The sequence below is a fragment of the Salvelinus alpinus genome, chromosome 11 (assembly GCF_045679555.1).
Source record: "Salvelinus alpinus chromosome 11, SLU_Salpinus.1, whole genome shotgun sequence".
Lineage (NCBI taxonomy): Eukaryota > Metazoa > Chordata > Actinopteri > Salmoniformes > Salmonidae > Salvelinus > Salvelinus alpinus.
In genome coordinates, this window is record NC_092096.1 from 55,290,250 (window position 1) to 55,315,927 (window position 25,678).

The 25,678-nt window shown below is 42.7% G+C and overlaps 1 protein-coding gene across 1 annotated transcript; it reads right to left on the bottom strand.

The window, feature by feature from the left end:
* Positions 1–1,272: 1,272 nt before the first annotated feature.
* LOC139534465 (interferon-induced very large GTPase 1-like) lies at positions 1,273–24,642 on the bottom strand. Its single transcript, XM_071333636.1, has 7 exons — positions 24,410–24,642; positions 23,981–24,078; positions 21,501–21,592; positions 8,474–8,600; positions 7,729–7,980; positions 7,358–7,618; positions 1,273–7,257 (listed from the first exon to the last, which is right to left on the bottom strand). The coding sequence occupies exons 1-7, from the start codon at positions 24,472–24,474 to the stop codon at positions 2,576–2,578; spliced, it is 5,577 nt and encodes a 1,858-aa protein (XP_071189737.1). The 5' UTR covers positions 24,475–24,642; the 3' UTR covers positions 1,273–2,575.
* Between the last annotated feature and the right edge of the window lie 1,036 nt (positions 24,643–25,678).

The window sequence follows — 25,678 nt, forward strand, 5'->3', positions numbered from 1 at the left end:
TGAACATGGGGTGAGACATTCTTACTAATTTACTAGAGAACCATTTCAGATTTAAGTATAACTTTTGTTTGACTGATGCCTTTAGTGAGAGGTCTAATGCTTTAATATTTAATCATTTCTGCCTTCCGAATTCATATTCATTATATAAATAGGCCCTTTTAATTTTGCCTGGCTTGCCATTCCAAATAAAATTGAATATTTTTTGCTCATATAATTTAAAAAGCAGGTCGCTAGGTTTAGGCAAAACCATAAGCAAATAGGTCAACTGTGATATGAGTAAAGAGTTAATCGGGGTGATTTTCCCCCACAAATAGACAGGTATTTTCCTTTCCATGGTAGCAAGATCTTATCTATTTTTGCTAACTTTCGAGAATTTCTTTCTTTCGGGATATGTATACTGAGTATGTTCACATCCCGGTCAGACCATTTTATTGGTGAACTACACGGTAATGTAAAAGTAGAATTTATATAGTACACTTATCATAATTTGGTTTAAATCCAGAGGTTAGAAAAAGTATCTAGATCCTCTGAGGTTGTGGAGGGATTATAATTGTCGATTTAAAAGAAAACATGAATCATCAATGTACAATGACACCTTTCTTTTTAATGATAACTAACTAACTTTAGCTGTCTGACTTTATTAGCCAGCTAATTTTCACACCATAAACTACATTATTTGATCAGTTAAATTGGCTAATGTGGCTCAACATTTTTCTGGCTAGCTAACTAGCTACTAGCTGGCTAGCTAGCTAACTAGCTAGCCAGATACTTAACAATGCTAACAATACTTGTTCCACAACACTTTCTCCCTCACCTCAAACTTTCCAAATGCCAGCTGTTTTTAGGTTACAGCCCATTAAGTACTTTTCACCTTTTCACCCCCGTCTCCGTCATCAGGCTTCTCACCTACCTCTTCGTTATAGTTCAGGGGACGCGCTGCTAGAACTGGTGACCTGCCTTTCCACTCTCTTTCCAGAGCGTGCGCTGATGCTGTAACTAGCCAGAAGCTAACCGGAGCTAGCCAGAAGCTAACCGGAGCTAGCCAAAAGCTAACCGGAGCTAGCCAAAAGCTAACCGGAGCTAGCCAAAAGCTAACCGGAGCTAGCCAAAAGCTAACCGGAGCTAGCCAAAAGCTAACCGCTTTTCTAACATTTTACAGTACAACAATTACAAAAGTTCTTAAACATCACAGTTACAGCATTAAACTCTCTAAACCCTTAGGATATTGTCAGGATTCTTTTTCAAAAATAAAAATGAACAGGAGTTAATGCGTTTTTCTAGATCAAAGGAATGCACCGCCATCATTTAATTTTACACTCGACATGCTTTTTTTGTCTAGTACGAAGTTATACAATTACTATGTTGTTCAAAACATTACATTCACTTCAACAGGAAAGTTACAAAACTATATTGTGGTATTCAGTGTATTGTTGCACTTTACTGACATGTAACACCGGCTAAATGATGAAACAGGAGAACGTGACTTCTCTTTCTAAGGTTCAATCAATCAATCAATCAAATGTATTTATAAAGCCCTTCTTACATCAGCTGATGTCACAAAGTGCTGTACAGAAACCCAGCCTAAAACCCCAAACAGCAAGCAATGCAGGTGTAGAAGCACGGTTCTCTCAATTATGAGAACACCCTAGTGCAGGATCGCATATAGTCCCAGTGCGAAGCGAACACGTCTCACTGACCCCTACTGGCCAACAGTAGTATAAATGCTAAATGGCTAAACCTTGGAGGACTGGCATTTCAGTAAAAGTATTCTAACCCCAATACAAAGAAACAATACATAAACACAAATGTGACCATACATTTTGTGTGTGTCACATTTAAATCTATCAAGTTGTTTCAGATCTACACATGTGCCTAGGAAGGAGGGGTTAGGATTTCTTCTGGACAAGGCCTAACTATACTGGCCCAATAAGCACGTTCCCTAGAGATATCCCTTATTGGGACAGTGGTTAGGGCGTCCGTCATTGGCCGCTAGGGGAGTCACCCTACTGTCTAATTTTAAGCAAGTTACAGTACCAGTCAAAAGTTTGGACACACCTACTCATTCAAGGGTTTTTCTTTATTTTTTTTTACTATATTGTAGAATAATAGTGAAGACATCAAAACTAGTAAAGAATGCCTTGACGTTACCCAGTGTTACAGCAAAATGAACCCCCATTCACCACATAAGAACCAAAACATGTAGTGAATGCTAGCACAAATAAAAACTAAACGTGACAAGAAAACATCTCTTGAATTATGACCATTATTCCAATGCAGATTCTCAAAATATACGTACATTAAAAAAAACTAACACATTAAGTATCAATGGTAGCTAAACTTTGATTATATGCAAAAATAAATGATTATTGCTGGGACAGAAAAGTAACTGAGGCAAAGTGTATGACACGTTATCATTCCAGCCACCAGACTCTTCTGCTTAGTGATGAAGCAGATGTCTTGTATTATTCATTTATGTTCTTTGTTTACTATTAAATCTGACAATTTTGTTTGACTATGGCCTGACACTTCATTACTCTTCAAGATGCCACTCTTCTTCAAGATGATGAAGAGGCTCTCAATTAATGCTAAAAGACTCTCTAAGGCTGTTTTCTGCCTGTTCCTTTGTGATCCGTTTCCAGGCGGGGGGGATATCTCCAGGGTGTGCGACATACTGTATGGCAAATTCCTTGTTGAATTTTGCCATCACATATTTCCAGTAGTCTGAGGCCTGTATGCTGGGATCTGCCGGGATATGCCAGTTGGGAAAAATCTCTCTGTACTTTTTTAAAGGCTGAAGTTTGTCATTTGTCTCGTAGCATTTGAATGAACCCTCACTAAACACCGCAGAGGAGCAGATGTCAGTGCAAAGTTTCATTGAGACAGTAAACCTGAACTGACCAAGTCCCTGTGGTCGGTGTATTGAGGCACAGTGCTCATTGTGGGCCTCCCCTCCTGCCTCACATGGTGCCCCGCAGAATGGACACTGCTTCCCGCAGCCAAACACTCTTGTGAACAGCTCGTTCTGAGGCTTGATTTTCTGTCTTTTCAATTTCGTTTTCACATCCCCTGCTTTTTGGAATTCTTCTGTCAGAGACTGTTCCATCTCCACCACAGATGTTTTGAGCCAGTGGGCAAACTGTTCCTGTTTGCAATTGTTGAGGATCATAGTGGCTTCCAACGCATCTTGGGGAATGACCAGCTTCTCTCCAAGTTCCCTGCATATGTCCTGAAGGAATTCCTTTATGTTGTCATTCTCATTAGTCTGTGCCTTTGAGATTGCCTCATTGATTACTTTGATAATCCCATTGAGTTGATACTTCTCCAATTCAAACATTTTGTTCCCTTGTGAAAAGCGTTTCAAGATTTCATTCAAAATCCAATTCTTGACAAAAGCTTCATAGTGACAAATGTAGCTCACATAGTCGTCAAAGTTGAATGCTGACAGCAGTTGCTTCAGGATAGAGTACTGGAAAAATGTCCGAGAGCTGAATTGAACGGCATTCTGTCCCGTCAACATTACATCAACAATTTCTGGACCCAGAGAGTTGGAGACACAGGCTTCTACTGCAGGTCTGAGACACAGGTTGGTGAACTCTGCAGCTTTCTTCTGACACTGATCTTGTCCACTGAACAAGTCTTTGAAGTCTGCCAAGTATTTACCTTTGAACTGTTCAAGGCACCAACGAGGATTGTTTTCACATATGAACTGTTCATGCATTGCTTGGAAAGCCCTGGATGCAAACCCACAAATGTACAATTTAATGGAGAGTTCAAATTTATTGCTTGTCCCAAGATTTTTGTTGGCTTCCAACTTCTCTTCAATCATGTGCAGGATCTCTTGAATGTATGTGTCATGGTAGTTTGTCTTATTTTGAACAGTCTCTCTCACAAATTCTTTGCATTTGTCTATGAGGTTGTCTGCCATGGCCTGGGTTTTTCTTGTGTTCTCATTCATGTAAATGCTATTCACTAACTTCTTTAAGAACCCCCCTGGAGAGACTATGAAGGGTTTTGTTCCATGATCTTCAAGTTTCACATTGTTCAACTTTTCATTCACTGCCTTCTGCATCATGTTAGACCGGAGCTGGCTTAAAACATGGCTCACAATGTCTATTTTCTTCAATCCTGTAAAAGAGAGCTCCTGCACAGTTTCCTCCCACACTTTTTCAAATTCTCTGTCAAGCTCCTGATCTGGCCTCTGACATTTGTTCTCTCTGCAGTTCTCAACCAACTTCAGCACCTTCTCCTCCATCACCGCTGTGTAGTTCTTCTTGATTGTGGCAAGCTTGTTCATTCCTTGTTGAATCTCAACATCAGCGCCCAGTTTACTCAAAACAGAGTTTTCTATCTCCCTTTTAAGACTTTTGGTGCTGTTTGCGAAATCCTCTCTGTATCTCTCCACCAAGTAGACATGTCCATCTGCCTGTTCATAGTACTTGGTTAGGTTGTCAAGAAGGGTCTTCTCCCATTGGACGAGTTCTATGGAGGCTTCACTTTTCAAATGATGGAGAAAATCCCTCACGTCTTCTGTTTGATATTTCATTGCTATTGTTCCGAAGTTGGAAATCCTTGTTTCAGCATTTGTCATCCATGTGTGCATGTGCTTTCTGAATGACCATTCCCACTTACTGAACTCAACACACAGCTTCATGTAGGCATCAGCCACCAGGCTGTTTCTGAAGCTGAAGATGAAGTTTTCATACTTCACAGCATTCCACAGGCTTTTTGTCCACTCCAGAAAGTCCAGGATGTTGTTCCCAGAGCCTTCACAGTTCTGGAAGACCTCGATCATGTTCTTTTTGAACTCGTATACAGACTCGCTGTAACCGGCGTTGACGGGTGCCATTGGGGGGTTTCCGTGCCAAAGTCCAGGGATGTACCAGTTACCAGTCTCTGGGTTGTACTCCATCACATCAGTGAAGCTCTTGTTCTCCTCCTTGTTTTCCATTCTGGCTGCTGCCTGGGTCATCTCGTTTAATTGCTCCAGCAGCATTTTCCGGTCTCTCATGTTCTTATCATGTGCCGAGACATCTGCCACGTTCTGGTGGACAAACTGACACTTGGGTTTCTTTCCCACCTCTTTCATCCGGAGAAAAGCGTGGACCACGATCTGCAGGATGTCCTTCATCTCGGTCGAGTTCTCCATGGCAATATTGATTATAGTGACATCACTCAGCCCGACAACAAGTGTGGCTAGCTCATTGTCATGCTCGTAGCTGTCATCAAGCTGTGCCAGCTCTGGCGACTTCAGCCCTTCTGTGTCGATGATCACTAAGAAGTCGCAGTTCAGCTCCTTTTTGAAGTCGTCTTTGACTTTGATGAGCAGCATAAAGGCCCCTCTTGTGCATCTGCCGCTACTGACTGCGAACTGCACTCCAAACATTGTGTTCAATAGAGTGGACTTTCCCGTGCTCTGAACACCTAGAACAGTTACCACCAGGATCTTGCTCTTCGGTTGCACCAAGACATTGAGCTGATGCAGCACATCACTCACCCATCTCAGAGGTATGTTAGACGCGTCTCCATCCACCAGCTCCAGAGGAAACCCATCCAGAAGCAACTCAGCACATAGTCTGGGCAGGTGCTTCAGTTGTTGCCTTGACTCTTCAGTTTCTTCCAGTAAGACTGCAGATTCATACAGTTGACCCATTTCACGTAGGAAATGCTCAGTTCCCAAAGAACTGTTTGAAATCTGTCTGTCAAGGTCTGCAATTACATCTTTGTTTTCAGATGAATTCTGAGACTTTTCTTTGTACAGCTCTCTAAGGCCAGAAAGGTTTTTACGAGCCATATTGTCCAGGTTCATTCTCATCCATTTCAAGAAATAGGTCCTTTCTAGCCCTGTGCTTGATATTGCATTTATGAAGCAGGTCATTGCCTCTGAAATGTCATATCTCCTTTGCTGTTCCCTAAGTTGTCTCTTGTCTGTTTGGAGTTCACTTTTGTACATCTCCAGGTTCTGGTTCCCAGCTTTCCGCAGTCTGCATTCCTCCTTCTCTATACGTGCCAGCTCCTTCCAAATCTGTCCTTGCAAGGGAAGCTGACTTTCCTTATACTGCGGTGTGTCATAAATTTTTGACGTGATTGCGTCAGCATTTATCTTGGCACTCTGACATTCTTTGTAGTCCTCATCAACCAGTATTCCAAGCTCATGCGCCACTTCAGCCATCTGCTCCAATGGCATTTTGGACTTTGAATTCTTAATCAACTCACCAACTGTGTTTCGCAGGTTCTTCACAAAGTCTGCCTCATTCATCTGTTTGGTCTTCAGGATGATGCTGCTTTTTTTCAAGTTCAACTCTGCTGCTGTTCTCTTCAACGCATCAATGCTGAAGCTCTTGCTCTGTGTGTTACCCACTAGAAACAGTTGAGCCTTGGTGTGTTGGCTGGTCAGTAGCTTGTACTTGGTGTCCAGGTTGTCAAAGAACACAAAGACTGCTGCAGAGGTCTGGCAAAGAAAGGAATATTGTGTTTCAAAAGAACTGATGTCCCCTCTAAGATTGGTTACAGCAATAGCTTCACCAAAAATATCAATGTTTTTTTTCCCACTTGGGAGGTACCAGCTTATCTCAACCAATCCGTTGGATATTCTCCTTGGGCTATCGCCACATTCCATGTCGTGGTGGACAAACGTGTCGTGATACTGTTGAGGATTACTCAGCAGCTTGTTTAGAATCAGAGACTTGGACAGAGAGCACTCGCCCAATCTGACAAAAGAGACCATGGGGAGGTCAGAGAGAACAATCCTGTCTTCAACAAATCCTCTGGAATCTGCCAATGAATGCGGTCTGAACTTCTTGACAATGTCTCTCATGGCCCAGAGCATTAGCGTACACTCTTCTGTGTCACAATTGTGGAGAAGCAGGGGCACTGAAAACTGACACATTGACATTTTCAAAACCATCTCTTGCTGGAGAAAACCATTGGAGCACAGAAAGAGAGCAGTCACAATGTCTAAGGGGTTTACAACATTACTAGAGTCCAGGTTATCAACCACACTCTCCAGATCTAGATCTATGTTGCAAAATGAAGCATCACAACTTGCCTCGCCTCCTAATGAGGTACATTTCACACTCCTAGCAGTCACATTCACCATCATTAACCTCTTTAGGAAAATCCATGGCAGGGCTGAGAGAGTCTGAGCAGGTTCATCGGTGACAGTCTTTTCATCGATCTGCAGCACGGTGCTAAGGTCCAGCTTCTCTGTGTAGTGTTGCTCCAACCCCAGGTCCAGCAGCAAACTCTCCAGGTGGGTTTCTGTGGCGGGAAAGAAAACAACGGTTTCAGATCTGACCTCCTTGGTTGTCAATCAATCGATTGTAAAACATCCTCCTGTCCCACGTTTTAACACACTCACTTGTGCGGCCATATGTCACAGCCGACTTGCTTTGGGTCCCGTTCTTCAGCACCGTAGAGACGTGAAAGGAGTACTTGACACCTGGGCTCAGACTGGAGAACGTCAGGGTGTTGGACTCTGTTGTTATCTTCTGGACTTCCTCCCCATCACAGGAACAGGTCACGAGACATGCCTCAGTGACACCAATCGGTTTGTCCCAACCCAGAGACACTGATTCACTGCTGACTTGGTCAATCTTTACTCTTTCAGGTGGCAGAGGTTCTACAAAAAGGACAAAAAGGGCCCAATTCAATTACAACTTGAAGAATGAAAACAAGTCAAAACTATTTTTCCTGTAATGCAAGAGGAAATGTTTGAATCATTGCACTTACTTGTATACATGGACATTGTGGTCACCGCGCTCAGATTCCTATCTTCTGTGACCGATGTGACGCTGAATGTGTACTCTGTCCCTGGATAAAGGCCTTCCACAACAGCGCTGTTGGAACCTTGGATGGAACGGATCTCTCTCTGGGTGTTGCAGGAGTAGGTCAACGCGTACCGCCGGTCAGAAGGGCGCCAGCTCAGAGAAACAGAGTCACTGCCAACATAATGAACTGTTATCTCTCCGGGGGAGGTGGGCTCTGTGGAAGAGAGCAAAAAAATGTTTGAATAACTTGCACATATATACAAGAAGAAATATATATATGTTTCATCTCTGGGCTAGGAAATGAGATATAGCAGCCAATCACAAACCTGAAAATATCTTTCAACTATACATAAGGAGTCTTCAACACAACTCTTTTCAGGCATGAAACGTTTATAAATACATGCTATTATACTGCATCATCCCTACTGTTGTTATGCTATAATAATAATAGTAAAATAATAACAGTAGTGAAATAGTGATAAATTGTGAAAAACGAGTGCGATTCTTTTGAAACAGTTAGAACCAGTGTTGATCGCCGTTCACAGTGAATAAAGTAACGTTCCTTCAATGTTCAATGCAAATAAGCATACATGCAGTGTTTGTGAATGGAAAGCAACTGGTAATGATTTTTATGAAATGATAAAGTATACGGTTGTCAAAAAAAAAATCAGAGGTACAGAATAATTCCTCTAATATTATTGAAGTACCTGCTACAGCAGCATCCATCTGTTGAGATGGCTCCGTGTCCAGACTGTCAGCTTGTACTCTCTGAGATGTGTCCTCATCTTTCCCAAGATATAAGTCAAGGAATAGATCACTTGCATCTTGAAAGTCCTTAAAAAGGAATTTAAAAAATGTAATAGAAATTCACCACACTGCAAATTGCAAAGTACTTGATAAAAGAGTGTACATTTTAAAGGACAACCACAATATGTACAGGGCCTGGTGAAAGTCAACAAGGGCGATTCCATGCCAGGAAAGCCCGAAAATACTTTTGGTATCTCAGATTGTTCTGGCAGTTATCACATAGAAACTTGGATGTTTGATATACCTTTTAAATGTTTGGAAAATCATGATGAAAGTGGCCCTTTTAGGCCTTTTTCAGACCTATACATGACTCCTGTAAGATCCTATGACCCATGAACTAACTGTACATAATACAGAAATCATCCTGGTGTGATTATACTCCTTATAGTGTGCTCTAAACTATGGAGGATGTCTAGATTCTGAAATACAATTCTTCACATATATATATTTTTTTATTTTTTAATACGTTTGAATTGTGTCCACAAATGTACCCTAATTTCCATTACATGTAAATAGTTTTATGATTAGTGAATGCAAAAATGTAGTTTGTTAGATAATTCTCCCTGACTTGCCTAGTTAAATAAAGGTTTAAATAAAATAAATATTAACTGAAAAAGTAACAGAGCACTCATTTTGGAAATATGTCAAAAAATATGCAAAATCAAAAAGAGTACTTTTGAGATATTCATATTTTTATAATGGTGACTAAATTAATGTGACATTTTTTAAAATCTAGACATACTCCATATTTTAGAGAACACTATAAGGAGTAGATAGACAACATCTTGCTGTCAATCATTTGCGGTTCACGGATCATAGGGTCTTACAGGAGATAGGTATACAGTGCCTTCGGAAAGTATACAGACCTCTTGACTTTTTCCACATTGTGTTACGTTACAGCCTTATTCTAAAATTGATTAAATTAAAAGAAATCCTCAGCAATCTACACAAAATACCCCATAATGACAAAGCAAAAACAGTTTTTTTGAAATGTTTGCAAATGTATTAAAAGTATAAAACAGAAATACCTTATTTACATAAGTATTCAGACCCTTTGCTACGAGACTCAAAATTGAGATCAGGTGTATCCTGTTTCCATTGATCATCCTTAAGATGTTTCTATAACTTGGAGTCCACCTGTGGTATATATTCAATTGATTGGACATGATTTGGAGAGGCACACACCTGCCTATATAAGCTCCCACAGTTGACAATGCATGTCAGAGCAAAAACCAAGCCATGAGGTCAAAGGACTTGTTTGTAGAGCTCCGATACAGGATTGTGTCAAGGCAGAGATCTGTGGAAGGGTAACAAAAAATGTCTGCAGCATTGAAGGTCCCCAAGAACACAGTGGCCTCCATCATTCTTAAATGGAAGAAGTTTGGAACCACCAATTCTCTTCCTAGAGCTGGCCGCCCAGCCAAACTGAGCAGTCGGGGGAGAAGGGCCTTAGTCAGAGAAGTGAATGCCAAAATGACAACCATCTGCAGCGTTCCACAAATCAGGCCTTTATGTTAGAGTGGCCAGACGGAAGCCACTCCTCAGTAAAAGGCACATGACAGCCTGCTTGGAGTTTGCCAAAAGGTATCTAAATACTCTCAGACCATGAGAAACAAGGTTCTTTGGTCTGATGTAACCAAGATTGAGCTCTTTGGTCTGAATGCCAAGCATCACATCTGGAGATAACTTGGCACCATCCCTACGTGAAGCATGGTGGTGGCAGCATTACGCTGTGGCGGTGTTTTTCAGTGGCAGGGACTTGTAGACTAGTCAGGATTGAGGGAAAGATGAACGGAGCAAAGTACAGAGAGATCCTTGATGAAAACCTGCTCCAGAGCGCTCAGGACCTCAGACTGGGGTGAAGGTTCACCTACTCCGGGATGCTGGCATTCTAGGCACAGTTCCTCTGTCCAGTGTCTGTGTTCTTTTGCCCATCTTGCATCCCGGAGTCGCCTCTTCACTGTTGAGACTGGTGTTTTGCGGGTACTATTTAAAGAAGCTGCCAGTTGAGGACTTGAGAGGCATCTGTTTCTCAAACTAGACACTTTAATGTATTTGTCCTCTTGCTCAGTTGTGCACCGGGCCCTCCCACTCTTTCTATTCTGGTTAGAGCCAGTTTGTGCTGTCCTGTGAAGGGAGTAGTACACAGCGTTATACGAGATCTACAGTTTCTTGGCAATTTCTCGCATGGAATAGCCTTCATTTCTCAGAACAAGAATAGACTGACAAGTTTCAGATGAGAGTTCTTTGTTTCTGGACATTTTGAGCCTGTAATCGAACCCACAAATGCTGATGCTCCAGATACTCAACTAGTCTAAGGCCAGTTTTATTGCTTCTTTAATCAGCACAACAGTTTTCAGCTGTGATAACATAATTGCAAAAGGGTTTTCTAATGATCAATTAGCCTTTTAAAATAAGAAACTTGGATTAGCTAACACAACGTGCCATTGGAACACAGGAGTGATGTTTGCTGATAATGGGCCTCTGTACGCCTATGTAGATATTCCATAAAAAATCTGCCATTTCCAGCTACAATAGTCAATAACAATGTCTACACTGTATTTTTGATCGATTTTATGTTATTTTAATGGACAGAAAATGTGCTTTTCTTTTAAAAACAAGGACAAGTGACCCCAAACTTTTGAACGGTAGTGTAAGTCAGGACTGAGTCTGCACCACGTAGGAACACTCAAATTATTGTGGTGGCAGCATCATGTTATTGGTATGCTTGTCACTGGCAGGGACTGGGGAGTTTGTCAGGATCAAAGTAAATATGAAAGGAGCAAAGCCATTTTAGAAATAATTTTAGCGGCAATCAGGTCTCCAGAAAGGGATTGATCTAGGGACACACCAAGATAAGATACACTTGTTTTAGATTCAATCTCCTTGCCTGTACAGTTTACCATTATCTTGTCAGCCCTAAGCAATCTAAGTTTTGTTCCAAACAAAATCGATTCAGTTTTTCCCAAATGTAGTGACAACCAATCTCTAACTAAATGCAATTCCTTACTCAGGGTCTCCTCTATGTAAACTGTATCCTTCCCTGGTACCAGTATGGCTGAATCATCAGCATAAAGCAATAGTTTGCACTTTACTGTATCTGGCATATCATTAACGTATATAAGAAATAAGAGAGGCCCTAAAATGGATCCCTGCGGTACTCCACAGGATATTTCTTTCGCCTCTGACAGAACATCACCAACATCACATACTTGTGTTCCGTTGGTCAGATAAGACCTAAACCAATTCACTGCTACATCATTTAGACCCACGCATTTCAAATCAAATCAAGTCAAGTTTATTTTATATAGCCCTTCGTACATCAGCTAATATCTCGAAGTGCTGTACAGACACCCAGCCTAAAACCCCAAACAGCAAGCAATGCAGGTGTAGAAGCACGGTGGCTAGGAAAAACTCCCTAGAAAGGCCAAAACCTAGGAAGAAACCTAGAGAGGAACCAGGCTATGAGGGGTGGCCAGTCCTCTTCTGGCTGTGCTGGGTGGAGATTATAACAGAACTATGCCTAATTTTCAGTTGGCTTTTCATAGCCGATCATCAAGAGTTGAAAATAGCAGGTCCGGGATAGGTGGCGGTTTCAGTTTCATCAGGAGAATATCATGGTCCACAGTGTCAAAAGCTTTCTGCAAGTCTAACATGACCATACCGGTATAGTTCCCCTTCTCACTTTTCTGGTTGATGTGGTCAAAAAGGTGGATAAGGCAAGTACCAGTGGAATGAGCTGTTCTAAAGCCAGATTGGAGTTCATAAAGAAGTTTGTGCTCAAGAAGGTATCCCTCAAGTTGATTAAAAACTAATCTCTCAACAACTTTGAATAAGGTGCTGAGGATTGACACAGGCCTGTAGTTTCCTACATTTGTTTTACTGCTCTTCTTGTGGTGCGGAACCACACGGGCTGTTTTGAGATCCTTGGGAAATGTACCACTACTAATAGAAAGGTTTACAATATGCATTATCATTTTAGCAGTGACACAAGCACTATCCTTTATGAATCTTGCAGGAAGGTTATCCAGCCCAGTTGCTTTGTTTGTGCTCATTAAGCATAGTAGATTGACTTTGTCCTCGGTTATGCTATGGTAAAAGTTGTTAACGAAAGACTGGCCAGTGTCCAGAGCATGTGGGTAACTTCTTAACCAGAGATGAGGCTATAGTGGTAAAAAATGTGTTAAAATAATTTGCAACCTGTGCCTGGTCATAACATAAAACATCATCAATATCCAGGCCATAACTACAGGAACATTAAAAGAACCATAAAAAATAATTGGGGAATCATCCAAGGTGATACGCTACTACGCCAAGTCTTCCCTGAGCCACCAGTCATAAACTTTAAGAGATGTCCTACCCTAACTGACAAATTAGTCCACAGCTATCTTCCTGGTGACTCTCAAAAAACTTGGCTAGACCACAAACCCAAGGGCTCTTTAAATGAAACCATTTCAGAAATATTGCACAGAAAAAGTATTTTGTTGACACAGCTTCTAAAATGGAGTATCACGTCAAGCATTTCATTAACTGCAAAACCACTCATGTCATCTACAGATTGGAATGGCCACAGTGCAAGGTGTTCTACATTGGACGGACAAAGCAATGCCTTCAAGACCGCTTAGCGGAACACAGGTACGCCATACAGGTAGGCAATGAAGACTACCCCATGGCAAGGCACTACAAGTCCTTACACCATGGCAACCCTGCCTCCCTACAAGCTATGGGTATTGATCATGTTCCGACCTCAATTAGAAAAGGGGACCGTCTTAAACAACTAAACCAAAGGGTACGTTTTTGGATTTACAAACTACAGACCACTAAGTACCCTGGTTTAAATGAAGATATGGATTTCTCACCTTTTCTGTGGGGTCGTGATAGGTCCATTTGCTGTCATCTAGTGGACATTTTGCTCTATTGCCCTCAGCTATGTTTAGACTGTTGTTGTCCATGTTTGCTGTCTTCCAGTGTACTATGGAATAGATGGCTTTCCTTTTCTTGGCACTTTGCCCAGTCATATTTAAGTTTAGAACTACCTCTCTCGGCGTTCTGATGCTTCTAGCTTGGAGTAAAATTTTTTTATAACACATCTACAGTATTTCACTTTTTAAATGTGTATAGTATTGCTTACTAGGTGTTGTCCAATCAATTTTGTAACCACTCCCTCTTCTAATTAGGACTGATTGGAAAAAGCTGTTCAAAAGAGGACATTGTATTATAATTTCTTTGTACTCCCTGACGAAGGCCATGAAGCCGAAACGCGTCGGATTTTTAAAACTTTGTTTCTATTGAACATGCTAGAAGTCGACCGATTAATCGGAATGGCCGATAACTTGAAATCGGCCCTAATTATTCATAACAATCGGAAATCGGTATTCTTGGACACCGATTTGGCCGATTTTATTATATATATTTTTTTACACCTTTATTTAACTAGGCAAGTCAGTTAATAACACATTCTTACTTTCAATGACGGCCTAGGAACGGTGGGTTAACTGCCTTGTTCAGGGGCAGAACGACAGATTTTTACCTTGTCAGCTCGGGGATTAGTTTTTGCAACCTTCCGGTTACTAGTCCAACGCTCTAACCACCTGCCTTACATTGCACTCCACGAGGAGACTGCGTGGCAGGCTGACTACCTGTTACGTGAGGGCACCAAGAAGCCAAGGTAAGTTGCTAGCTAGCATTAAACTTTTAAAAAACAATCAATCTTCACATAATCACTAGTTAATTACACATGGTTGATGATATTACTAGTTTATCTAGCGTGTCCTGCGTTGCATATAATCGATGCGGTGCCTGTTAATTTCTCATCGAATCGCAGCCTACTTCGCCAAACGGGTGATGATTTAGCACTGTCGTTGCACCAAACCTAACCATAAATAGCAATGCCTTTCTTTAAAATCAATACACAAGTATTGCATATTTAGTTAATATTGCCTGCTAACATGAATTTCTTATAATTAGGGAAATTGTGTCACTTCTCTTGCGTTCCGTACAAGCAGTCAGGGTATATGCAGCAGTTTGGGCCACCTAGCTCGTTGCGAACTGTGTGAAGTCTATTTATTCCAAACAACGACCGTAATTAATTTGCCAGAATTGTACATAATTATGACATAACATTGAAGGTTGTACAATGTAACAGCAATATTTAGACTTAGATAAAATACGGAACGGTTCTGTATTTCACTGAAAGAATAAACGTCTTGTTTTCTAAATTATAGTTTCCGGATTCGACCATATTAATGACCAAAGGCTCGTATTTCTGTGTGTTATTATGTTATAATTAAGTCTATGATTTGATATTTGATTGAGCAGTCTGACTGAGCGATGGTAGGAAGCAGCAGGCTCGTACGCATTCATTCAAACAGCACTTTCGTGCGTTTTGCCAGCAGCTCTTTGCAATGCTTCAAGTATTGAGCTGTTTATGACTTCAAGCCTATCAACTCCCGAGATTAGGCTGGTGTAACTGATGTGAAATGGCTAGCTAATAGCGTTTCAATCGGTGACGGCACTCGCTCTGAGACTTGGAGTAGTTGTTCCCCTTGCTCTGCGGCTTTTGTGGAGCGATGGGTAACGATGCTTCGAGGGTGGCTGTTGTTGATGTGTTCCTGGTTCGAGCCCAGGTAGGGGCGAGGAGAGGGACGGAAGCTATACTGTTACACTGGCAATACTAAAGTGCCTATAGGAACATCCAATAGTCAAAGGTATATGAAATACAAATGGTATAGAGAGAAATAGTCCTATAATTCCTATAATAACTACAACCTAAAACTTCTTACCTGGGAATATTGAAGACTCATGTCAAAAGGAACCACCAGCTTTCATATGTTCTCATGTTCTGAGCAAGGAACTTAAACGCTAGCTTTTTTACATGGCACATATTGCACTTTTACTTTCTTCTCCAACACTTTGTTTTTGCATTATTTAAACCAAATTGAACATGTTTCATTATTTATTTGAGGCTAAATTGATTTTATTGATGTATTATATTAAGTTAAAATAAGTGTTCATTCAGTATTGTTGTAATTGTCATTATTACAAATAAAATTGGCCGATTAATCGGTATCGGCTTTTTTTGGTCCTCCAATAATCGGTATCGGCGTTGAAAAATCATAATCGGTCGACCTCTAGAACATGCCATACAAATAAAGGCATTTTAATTAATTATATGAAGAGTGCCTTGGTCCTCCTTTCTTTTTGATTACCTTATGGGGAGTTTTTGAGACAAAGTCCTTTAAAATGTTCCACAGTTTACAAGGCTGATGTAAGTTGTCATTAACAGCATCTATATAATGTTGGGATTTGGCCTTTATCCATTTTGTATCTAGCCTGGTTTCTACAGTTTATATAACCGTCATAATCTTGTTGTAGATTTGTCCTTCTGAATCTGGCTAGGTTTAAGATCTCGGAAGTGATCCATTTCCCTGACCGCCGTTTGATTCTAATTTGTTTCATCGGAGCCAGAGAGTCGATTGCAGACAGAAACCAGATTTTTTTTAACATACCAAGCTTGGTCAACATTATCACAGTTTAGTACATGAGACCAATCCAAAATTCCAAGGACCTCTACAAAATGTTATTTTGAGTATTGTTTCATAGACCGTACCTTCATGTATTTATTACCTGGCTCTAGTAGCATTTTGGATTTCTTACGGGTACAGCAGGTTACCATATGATCACTAAAACCAATATTTAAGACTCCTGACTGGCAGACGTTCTCTTGATCTGATACATTTTTTTTATTTAACTAGGCAAGTCAGTACATTTTTTTTATTTAACTAGGCAAGTCAGTTAAGAACAAATTCTTATTTACAATGACAGCCTAGGAACAGTGGGTTAACTGCCTTATACAGGGGCAGAACGACAGATTTTGACCTTGACAGCTCAGGGATTTGATCCACCAACCTTTTGGTTACTGGCCCAACGCTCTAACCACTAGGCTATCTGCCTAAAGTTGATTTACTATCAATACACACCCGGGGTGGCTCAACAATCAGTTATTTTAGTCCAAATAACTGATTAAAATTATACAGGGCTTTTTACTAGTGTACTTTTCTTTGCAACTCCAGTGTAGAGTTGGGCTTGCGTTGTAGGTTATTATCCTGCTGAAAGGTGAATTTCTCTCCCAGTCTCTGGTGTAAAGCAGACAACTAGATTTTTCTCTAGTATTTTGCCTGTGCTTTGTCACACCCTGGCCTTAGTTATCTTTGTTTTCATTATTTTAGTTAGGTCAGGGTGTGACATGGTGTAGTATGTGTTTTTGTATTGTCTAGGGTGTTGTATGGTTTAGGGGGTTAAGTAGAGTAGATGGTTTAGTGTTCAGTGTAGGTGTCTAGGAAAGTCTATGGTTGCCTGAATTGGTTCTCAATTAGAGACAGCTGGTTATTGTTGTCTCTGATTGGGAGCCATATTTAAGGCAGCCATAGGCTTTAGCTGGTTGTGGGTAATTGTCTATGTCTAAGTGTTTAGTGTCAGCACTTATGTTTGTATAGCTTCACGGTCGTCAGTTTTGTTATTTTGTTAGTTCATGTATAGTTGTTCGTTTCTTGTTTGTTTTCTCTCTTCTTCAATAAAAGAAGATGTAAGATGCAAGACGATCGTGACAGAATTACCCACCAATCTAGGACCAAGCGGCAACAGGACCCACCTACACAGGATTCATGGACATGGGAGGAGATACTGGATGGTAAGGGACCTTGGGCACAACCGGGAGAATATCGCCTCCCTCGTGAAGAGCTGGAGGCAGCTAAAGCTGAGAGGAGGCGATATGAGGAGGCAGCACGGAAGCAAGGCTGGAAGCCCGTGAGTACAACCCAAAAATTTCTTGGGGGGGGCCTTAAAGGGAGTGTGGCGAAGTCAGGTAGGAGACCTGCGCCTACTCCTTGTACTTACCGTGGAGAGCGAGAGTACGGGCAGACACCGTGTTACGCAGTAGAGCGCATGGTGTCTCCTGTACGCGTGCATAGCCCGGTTCGGTACATTCCAGCTCCACGTATCGGCCGGGCTAGATTGAGCGTTGAGCCGGATGTCATGAAGCCGGCCCAACGCATCTGGTCACCAGTGCGTCTCCTCGGGCCGGCTTACATGGCACCAGCCTTACGCATGGTGTCCCCGGTTCGCCTACATAGCCCGGTACGGGTTATTCCACCTCCCCGCACTGGTCGGGCGACAGGGAGCATACAACCAGGTAAGGTTGGGCAGGCTCAGTGCTCAAGGGAGCCAGTACGCCTGCACGGTCCGGTATTTCCGGCGCCACCTCCTCGCTCCAATCCAGTACCACCAGTGCCTCCTCCACGCACTAGCCCTATGGTGCGTGTCTCCAGCCCTTTACCACCAGTGCCTACACCACGCACCAAGCCTCCTGTGTGTCCCCAGAGTCCTGTGCGTCCTGTTGCTGCTCCCCGCACTAGCCCTGAGATGCGTGTCCCCAGTCCGGTACCACCAGTTCCGGCACCATGCACTAGGCCTAATGTGCGCTCCCAGGGTCCAGCATGCCCTGTTCCTTCTCCCCGCACTAGCCCTGAGATGCGTGTCTTTAGCCCGGTACCTCCAGTTCCGGCACCACGCACCAGGCCTACAGTGCGTCTCAGCCGGCCAGAGTCTGCCGTCTGCCCAACGGCGCCTGAACTGCCCGTCTGCCCAACGGCGCCTGAACTGCCCGTCTGCCCAACGGCGCCTGAACTGCCCGTCTGCCCAAAGGCACCTGAACTGCCCGTCTGCCCAACGCTGTCTGAACTGTCCATCTGCCAAGCGCCGAATGAACTGCCCGTCTGTACTGAGTCTTCAAAGCCGCCCGTCTGTACTGAGCCTGCAAAGCCGCCCGTCTGTACTGAGCCTGCAGAGCCGCCCGTCTGCCATGAGCCGCCAGAGCCTTCCGCCAGACAGGAGCCGCTAGAGCCTTCCGCCAGACAGGAGCAGCCAAAGCCTTCCGCCAGACAGGATCAGCCAGAGCCTTCCGCCAGACAGGATCAGCCAGAGCCTTCCGCCAGACAGGATCAGCCAGATCCGTCGGCCAGCCATGAGCAGCCAGATCCGTCGGCCAGCCATGAGCAGCCAGATCCGTCGGCCAGCCATGAGCAGCCAGATCCGTCGGCCAGCCATGAGCAGCCAGATCCGTCGGCCAGCCATGAGCAGCCAGATCCGTCGGCCAGCCATGAGCAGCCAGATCCGTCGGCCAGCCATGAGCAGCCAGATCCGTCGGCCAGCCATGAGCAGCCAGATCCGTCGGCCAGCCATGAGCAGCCAGATCCGTCGGCCAGCCATGAGCAGCCAGATCCGTCGGCCAGCCATGAGCCGTCCAGCCAGGATCCGCCAGAGCCGTCCAGCCAGGATCCGCCAGAGCCGTCCAGCCAGGATCCGCCAGAGCCGTCCAGCCAGGATCCGCCAGAGCCGTCCAGCCAGGATCCGCCAGAGCCGTCCAGCCAGGATCCGCCAGCCAGCCAGGATCCGCCCCTTAGTCCGGTGCTGCCCCTTAGTCCGGTGCTGCCCCTTAGTCCGGTGCTGCCCCTTATCCCGGTGCTGCCCCTTAGTCCGGTGCTGCCCCTTAGTCCGGTGCTGCCCCTTAGTCCTGTGCTGCCACTTAGTCCGGTGCTGCCCCTTAATCCAGTGGGGTTAAGTTGGAGGGGGGTCATTTGGAGGAGGCTACGAAAGCGGGTAGTGACTATGGTGGGGTGGGGACCACGACCAGTACCAGAGCCGCCACCGTGGACAGACGCCCACCCAGACCCTCCCCTAGACTTTATGCTGGTGCGCCCGGACTTCGCACCTTAAGGGGGGGGTTATGTCACACCCTGGCCTTAGTTATCTTGGTTTTCATTATTATTTTAGTTAGGTCAGGGTGTGACATGGTGTAGTATGTGTTTTTGTATTGTCTAGGGTGTTGTATGGTTTAGGGGGTTAAGTAGAGTAGATGGTTTAGTGTTCAGTGTAGGTGTCTAGGAAAGTCTATGGTTGCCTGAATTGGTTCTCAATTAGAGACAGCTGGTTATTGTTGTCTCTGATTGGGAGCCATATTTAAGGCAGCCATAGGCTTTAGCTGGTTGTGGGTAATTGTCTATGTCTAAGTGTTTAGTGTCAGCACTTATGTTTGTATAGCTTCACGGTCGTCAGTTTGGTTATTTTGTTAGTTCATGTATAGTTGTTCGTTTCTTGTTTGTTTTCTCTCTTCTTCAATAAAAGAAGATGTATTTTGCACACGCTGCGCCTTGGTCCAATCTCTCACAGCAAGACGATCGTGACAGTGCTTAGCTCTATTCCGTTTCTTTTTATGAAAAAAATAACCTCCCTAGTCCTTGCCGATGACAAGCACACCCATAACATGCAGCCACCACCATGCTTGAAAATATGAAGGGTGGTACTCAGTGATGGGTTGTGTTGGACATTCCCTAAACATAATCCTTTGTATTCAGGACATAAAGTTTATTCCTTTGCCACATTTTTTGCAGTTTTACTTCAGTGATTTATTGCAAACAGGATGCATGTTTTGGAATATTTTATTCTGTACAGGCTTCATTTTTTCCCCCTCTGTCATTTAGCTTAGTATTGTGGAGTAACTACAATGTTGATCCATCCTTAGTTCTCTCCTATCACAGCAATTAAACTCTGTTACTGTTTTATAGTCACCATTGGCCTCATGGTGAAATCCCTGAGCGGTGTCCTTCCTCTCCGGCAACTGAGTTAGGAAGGACGCCTGTATCTTTGTAGTGACTGGGTGTATTGATACACCATCCAAAGTGTAATTAATAACTTTTCCATGCTCAAAAGGATATTCTTCTGTTTTTATTTTTACTGATCTACCAATAGGTGCTCTTCTTTGCGAGGCATTGGAAAATCTCCCTGGTCTTTGTGGTTGAATCTGTGTTTGAAATTCAGGGACATTATAGATAATTGTATGTGTGGGTTACAGAGATGATGTAGTCATTAAAAAATATTCAACATATCATGTGAATTGTTAAGCCCATTTTTACTCCTGAACTCCTGATCTAGGCTTGCCATAACAAAGTGGTTGAATACTTATTGACTCAAGACATTTTTTATGAATTTGTAAAAATATCAAAAAACATAATTCCACTTTGACATAACGGGGTATTGTGTGTAAGCCACTGGCACAAAATCTAAATGTAATCCATTTTAAATTCAGGCTGTAGCATAGCAAGATGTGGAAAAAGTCAAGGGTTTGAATAGTTTCTGAAGGCAGTGTATAGCGTTTTACAAAAAAAATAGATTATTTGTGTCTCTGAAATGAAACCATCAGGTAATAGATTGTAAACAAATATTTGTCTGTCATTGAACAACCCAATGTCATGATTAGACAGTTAAACACACCGTTCTTTAAACAATAAAAGCTAATTTACCAACATTTCTGGCAATGGATATGCATTTTGGAAATAAACTATTCATATATACAGATAACTGACAAAATAAAGGAAATGAGGGATACAAAGGATGCCTTTACACAGGCAGCCCAATTCTGATCTTTTTTTCACTAATTGGTCTTTTGACCAATCAGATCAGCTCTGAAGAAGATCTGACGTGAAAAGATCTGATTGATCAAAAGACACTTTTTTAAATATCATAATTGGGCTGCCTGTTTGTTTAAACGCGACCAAAGTGTATTAAAAGCAGGTGTGGTTCCTGAGTTAATTATGCAAATAACATCCCATCATGCTTCGGGTATGCATGTATAAAAATGCCCAGTTACCCATTATTTTGGCAATGTCCCCAATCACTTCCCTGGGGCATTGGGATATTATTTAGACCAGAGGAAAGAGTGCCTCCTACTGACCCCACAAAAACACTTCCAGCAGCAGCTGGTCTCCTATCCAGGGACCGACCCGGACCAACCCTGCTTAGCTTCAGAGCCAAGCCAGCAACACATTTCTATCTGCAAAAACCTCAGTGTGAAAGAGCAACGGCACACCCTACCTCTTCATCTGAGGAGCTATCCATTGGCAGGGTGTCTTCAGTCGCCCCACTCCTAACCCGGTCAAAGGTCACATCGTTTAGACTGCAAGGCTCTGAAATACGTTTGGGGTAATAGTGTTACAATGCCAATATAATACATGCTGCAGCACATGAAAAAGTTGGTGAAGCATTACCAGATGCATTAGATCTCACCAAAGGGAAAAAGCACTAACTGTAATATAGATAATTATGCCATTTATCCAAAGCGACTTACAGTGGTCCTGGGGGGGGAACACTTTAGCTAAATTGTTTAGCACATAGATTTTGTTCTAATGTTTGAGTCACTCAAATCACATGAACACTCATAACAAATGATAAAATGTGTAGAATTGTAGGAATTAGCTTTAATACGGCAAAATAATGTCTGCAATCCATGACAAAATGTGTATAATTACAGGAAATAAGCGTTACATCTGCAAAATCCTTTCTCTGCCAACAAGAGGGGTGTGAACAGTTTGTCAGGAACAGTGCTAGTACCCATAGAAATAGACGTGGCACTCGCCCAGCGTGCAGGGAGTGGGGGCGCAGGATGTTCCCCAATGCTGGAAGGGGGGCCTGAGTGAAAAAGTTTGGGAACCCTGAACTAAGCTACAGAGGACCATCCCTCGACACTGATCCAGGTCAGATAGTTTCCCCCCCCACACAGGGTTAGAATAGGTTGATCCTAGATCAAAAACTAAGAAGGGGGGGTAATAATTATTTGCCTGTGCCTCAGACGACTATATCGGTCTGCTAATAAAGGACTAGTAACTACTTTTGTCAGCACCCATACTTCCTGCCGCTATTCCAAAAGGACAATTGCCGTAGATGGTCCCATAGAGAGAACTATTTTTTTAATTCCTAAAAATACACTTTCGTTATGACCTTTGTACCGAAGTTAACCATATAATTTTTTCCCCCCAGTAATTTTCTTCGAGGTCGATTTTTTTTTCTCTTCTTCTTCTCCTTCACTAACAGCCGAAGATATTAACATTTAATATCCATCCAATGCCTTCTATGCTTCTAGATGACGTGATTTACGTTGTCGCTGGTCACGCTTGCTCCAGTGCGCACTGAGTGCTGGCATTACCTGCTCTAAAGCATATGACAGCGACTACGAAGCGGCGTATACGATCGTGAGTAGACGCTGTCTCCGGTTCATATACACTGAGTGTACAAAACCATAGGAACACCTGCTCTTTCCATGACATAGACTGACCAGGTGAAAGCTAAGATCCCTTATTGATGTCACTTGTTTAAATCCACTTTAAATCAGTGTAAATGAAAAGGAGGAGACAGGTTAAAGAAGGATGTTTAAGCCTTGAGACAATTGAGACATGGATTGTGTGTATGTGTGCCATTCGGAGGGTTAAGGGGCAAGACAAAATATCTAAGTGCTTTTGAACGGTGTATGGTAGTAGGTGCCAGGCGCACTGGTTTGAGTGAGTCAAGAACTGCAACGCTGCTGGGCTTTTCACACTCAAGTTTCCCGTGTGTATCAAGAATGGGCCACAACCCAAAGGACATCCAGCCAACTTTACACCTTGTAGAGTCCATGCCCTGACAAATTGAGGCTGTTCTAAGAGCAAAGGGGGGTTGCAACTCAACATTTGACCTTTATTTAACTAGGCAAGTCAGTTAAGAACAAATTCTTATTTACAGTGACAGCCTACCGGGGAACAGTGGGTTAACTGCCTTGTTCAGGGGTAGAACAACAGATTTTTACCTTGTCAGCTCAGGGATTCAAACCAGCAACCTTTCGGTTACTGGCCCAACGCTCTAACCACTAGGCTACTTGGTGCTCCTATAATGTGCTCCTAATGTTTTGTACACTCAGTGTAGTTTATCAGTTACCGAACATAAAAGTCCCTGGGCAACTGTGGACAGGGCCTATACACTTTGCAAGGCAAAGATTTTGGCAATGATGTATATATAAACCCTGGATTGCTAATGGTATTGGCCAATTAGCGGCTTTGAAACTACCAGTCGCCATATTGGTACTCCCCAGAACGAACAGTCTTCCATAGGAATTTATGGTATTTTAGTATTTCTTTGTTGAATTGGGGACATTAAGTACTTCAAAAAATCTATACTTTAAGGTATGTTTATGTTTAGTTCACATCATTTAAAAGAATGAATTAAGGTGTCTGTAACAGAATATACAAAACGAATGTAGACGTTAATAAATGCATTTCTCTAGCTTCCAAAATCTTTTTTACAATGGGGAGGAGTACCAAGATGACTGTGCAGTGGCTTCAATACAATGCCCCTCGTCAGTCATGCAGGGTTCACCATTGATACATTTTAGTTTATTTGTAAACGTATTCAATCTACTTGTGAATGTGAATAGATTGTTTTGTTTTTATAAATAGCGTTTTATATTTGGTAGTGTATTTTTAAGAATAACTGAGAAAAATACAGCCGACATATAACTTTATGACTTTAAAAAAAGGCTACCTTACCTCCCTCTTCCTCGACGACTGCTTTGCATCTCAAGCAAAACCACTGTCCCACCTCACACAGCGTGTGACATCGAATACACTTCATTTTCCGAAAATGTCTGCCACAGAAAAACATCAATAATGTCCATAGCAGTAAAGTGAAATGTTGTAGTGATTTAGGCACCCCATATAATTAATACAAAAAATTATGAATGTTGCATAATCGGATCATGAGAATGTTGAAAAAAACATAACAAACATTTGCATTCCCAAAAAGAATATTAGCCTACAGTTAGCTTAGTTTATAATCAGCTACCGTTACTGTACAATTTTGTAGGCCTACGTGTTGTATAACATTCCCTTTATGTAATAAAGATTTTTAAAAGGGTTATTATGTGATTTAAACCATTAAAGAGTTTGATAAGCAAAGTTTGATGATACGCGACTCACCTCCTGATCACTCCGCAGCTCAATGACGGATAATCAAACGTTCGAGTGGGATGAACCATGTGCATGAACAACAACCTGTTTTATCGTGCATGATAACATTCAGGCCATCATATTTGAAACATTTTCAGACCTTTACTGTATTAGCCTACGTTTTATTAGGATGTAATTAACGTGAAATATTTTTTTTATATCGTAATTTGCTTCTAATTTGGTTCAGGCCATCTATGCTTATCTTTCAGTTTCATTTCCTTGAAATGGGAAAGTAAGAGAATAATAGCCTGGTGAGGGAGAGGCAGCCTAGGAGGAGGAGACTGGAAAAAGTTTTCAATGGCATAGATTCAAAATCAAATCAAATTGTATTTGTTACATGCGCCGAATACAATGGGTGTAGGTAGAAGGTAAATAAAATAACAGTAACGAGGCTATATAGAGGGGTACAGGTACAGAGTCAATGTCGGAGGGCACAGGTTAGCTGAGGTAATTGAGGTAACATGTATATCTAGGTACAGGTAAAGTGACTATGCATAGATAATAAACAGAGAATAGCAGCAGCATAAAAGTGGGGGAGAGGGGTCAACGCAAATAGTCCTGGTAGCCATTTGACTAGCTGTTCAGTAGTCTTATGACTTCTGGGAAGAAGCTGTTAAGAAGCCTTTTAGACCTAGACTTGGCGCTCTGGTACTGCTTGCCGTGCGGTAGCAGAGAGAACAGTCTATGACTAGGGTGGCTGGAGTCTGTCAATTTTTTGGGCTTTCCTCCGACACCGCCTGGTATAGAGGTCCTGGATGGCAGGAAGCTTGGCCCCAGTGATGTACTGGGCCGAACGCACTACCCTCTGTAGTGCCTTGCGGTCGGAGGCTGAGCAGTTGCCATACCAGGCGGTGATGCAACCAGTCAGGATGCTCTCGATGGTGCAGCTGTAGAACTTTTTGAGGATCTGAGGACCCATACCAAATCTTTTCAGTCTCCTGAGGGGGATAGACGTTGTTGTGCCCTCTTCACAACTGTCTTGGTGTGTTTGGACCATGATAGTTAGTTGGTGATGTGGACACCAAGCAACTTGAAGCTCTCAACTTGCTCCACTACAGCCCCGTCGATGAGAATGGGGGCGTGCTCAGCCCTCCTTTTCCTGTGGTCCACAATCATCTCCTTTGTCTTGATCACTTTGAGGGAGAGGTTGTTGTCCTGGCACCACACTGCCAGGTCTCCAACCTCCTCCCTAAAGGCTGTCTCGTCGTTGTCGGTGATGAGGCCTACCACTGTTGTGTC

What these genes read in the sequence shown, in the direction of transcription:
- LOC139534465 (XM_071333636.1), bottom strand. Translation starts at nt 24,474, where the DNA reads ATGCACATGGTTCATCCCACTCGAACGTTTGATTATCCGTCATTGAGC. An exon ending in AGTCGTCGAGGAAGAGGGAG is followed by an intron (nt 21,593 to 23,980) that starts GTAAGGTAGCCT and finishes AACGTATTTCAG; the next exon opens with AGCCTTGCAGTCTAAACGAT. An exon ending in TGTGACATATGGCCGCACAA is followed by an intron (nt 7,258 to 7,357) that starts GTGAGTGTGTTA and finishes TTCCCGCCACAG; the next exon opens with AAACCCACCTGGAGAGTTTG.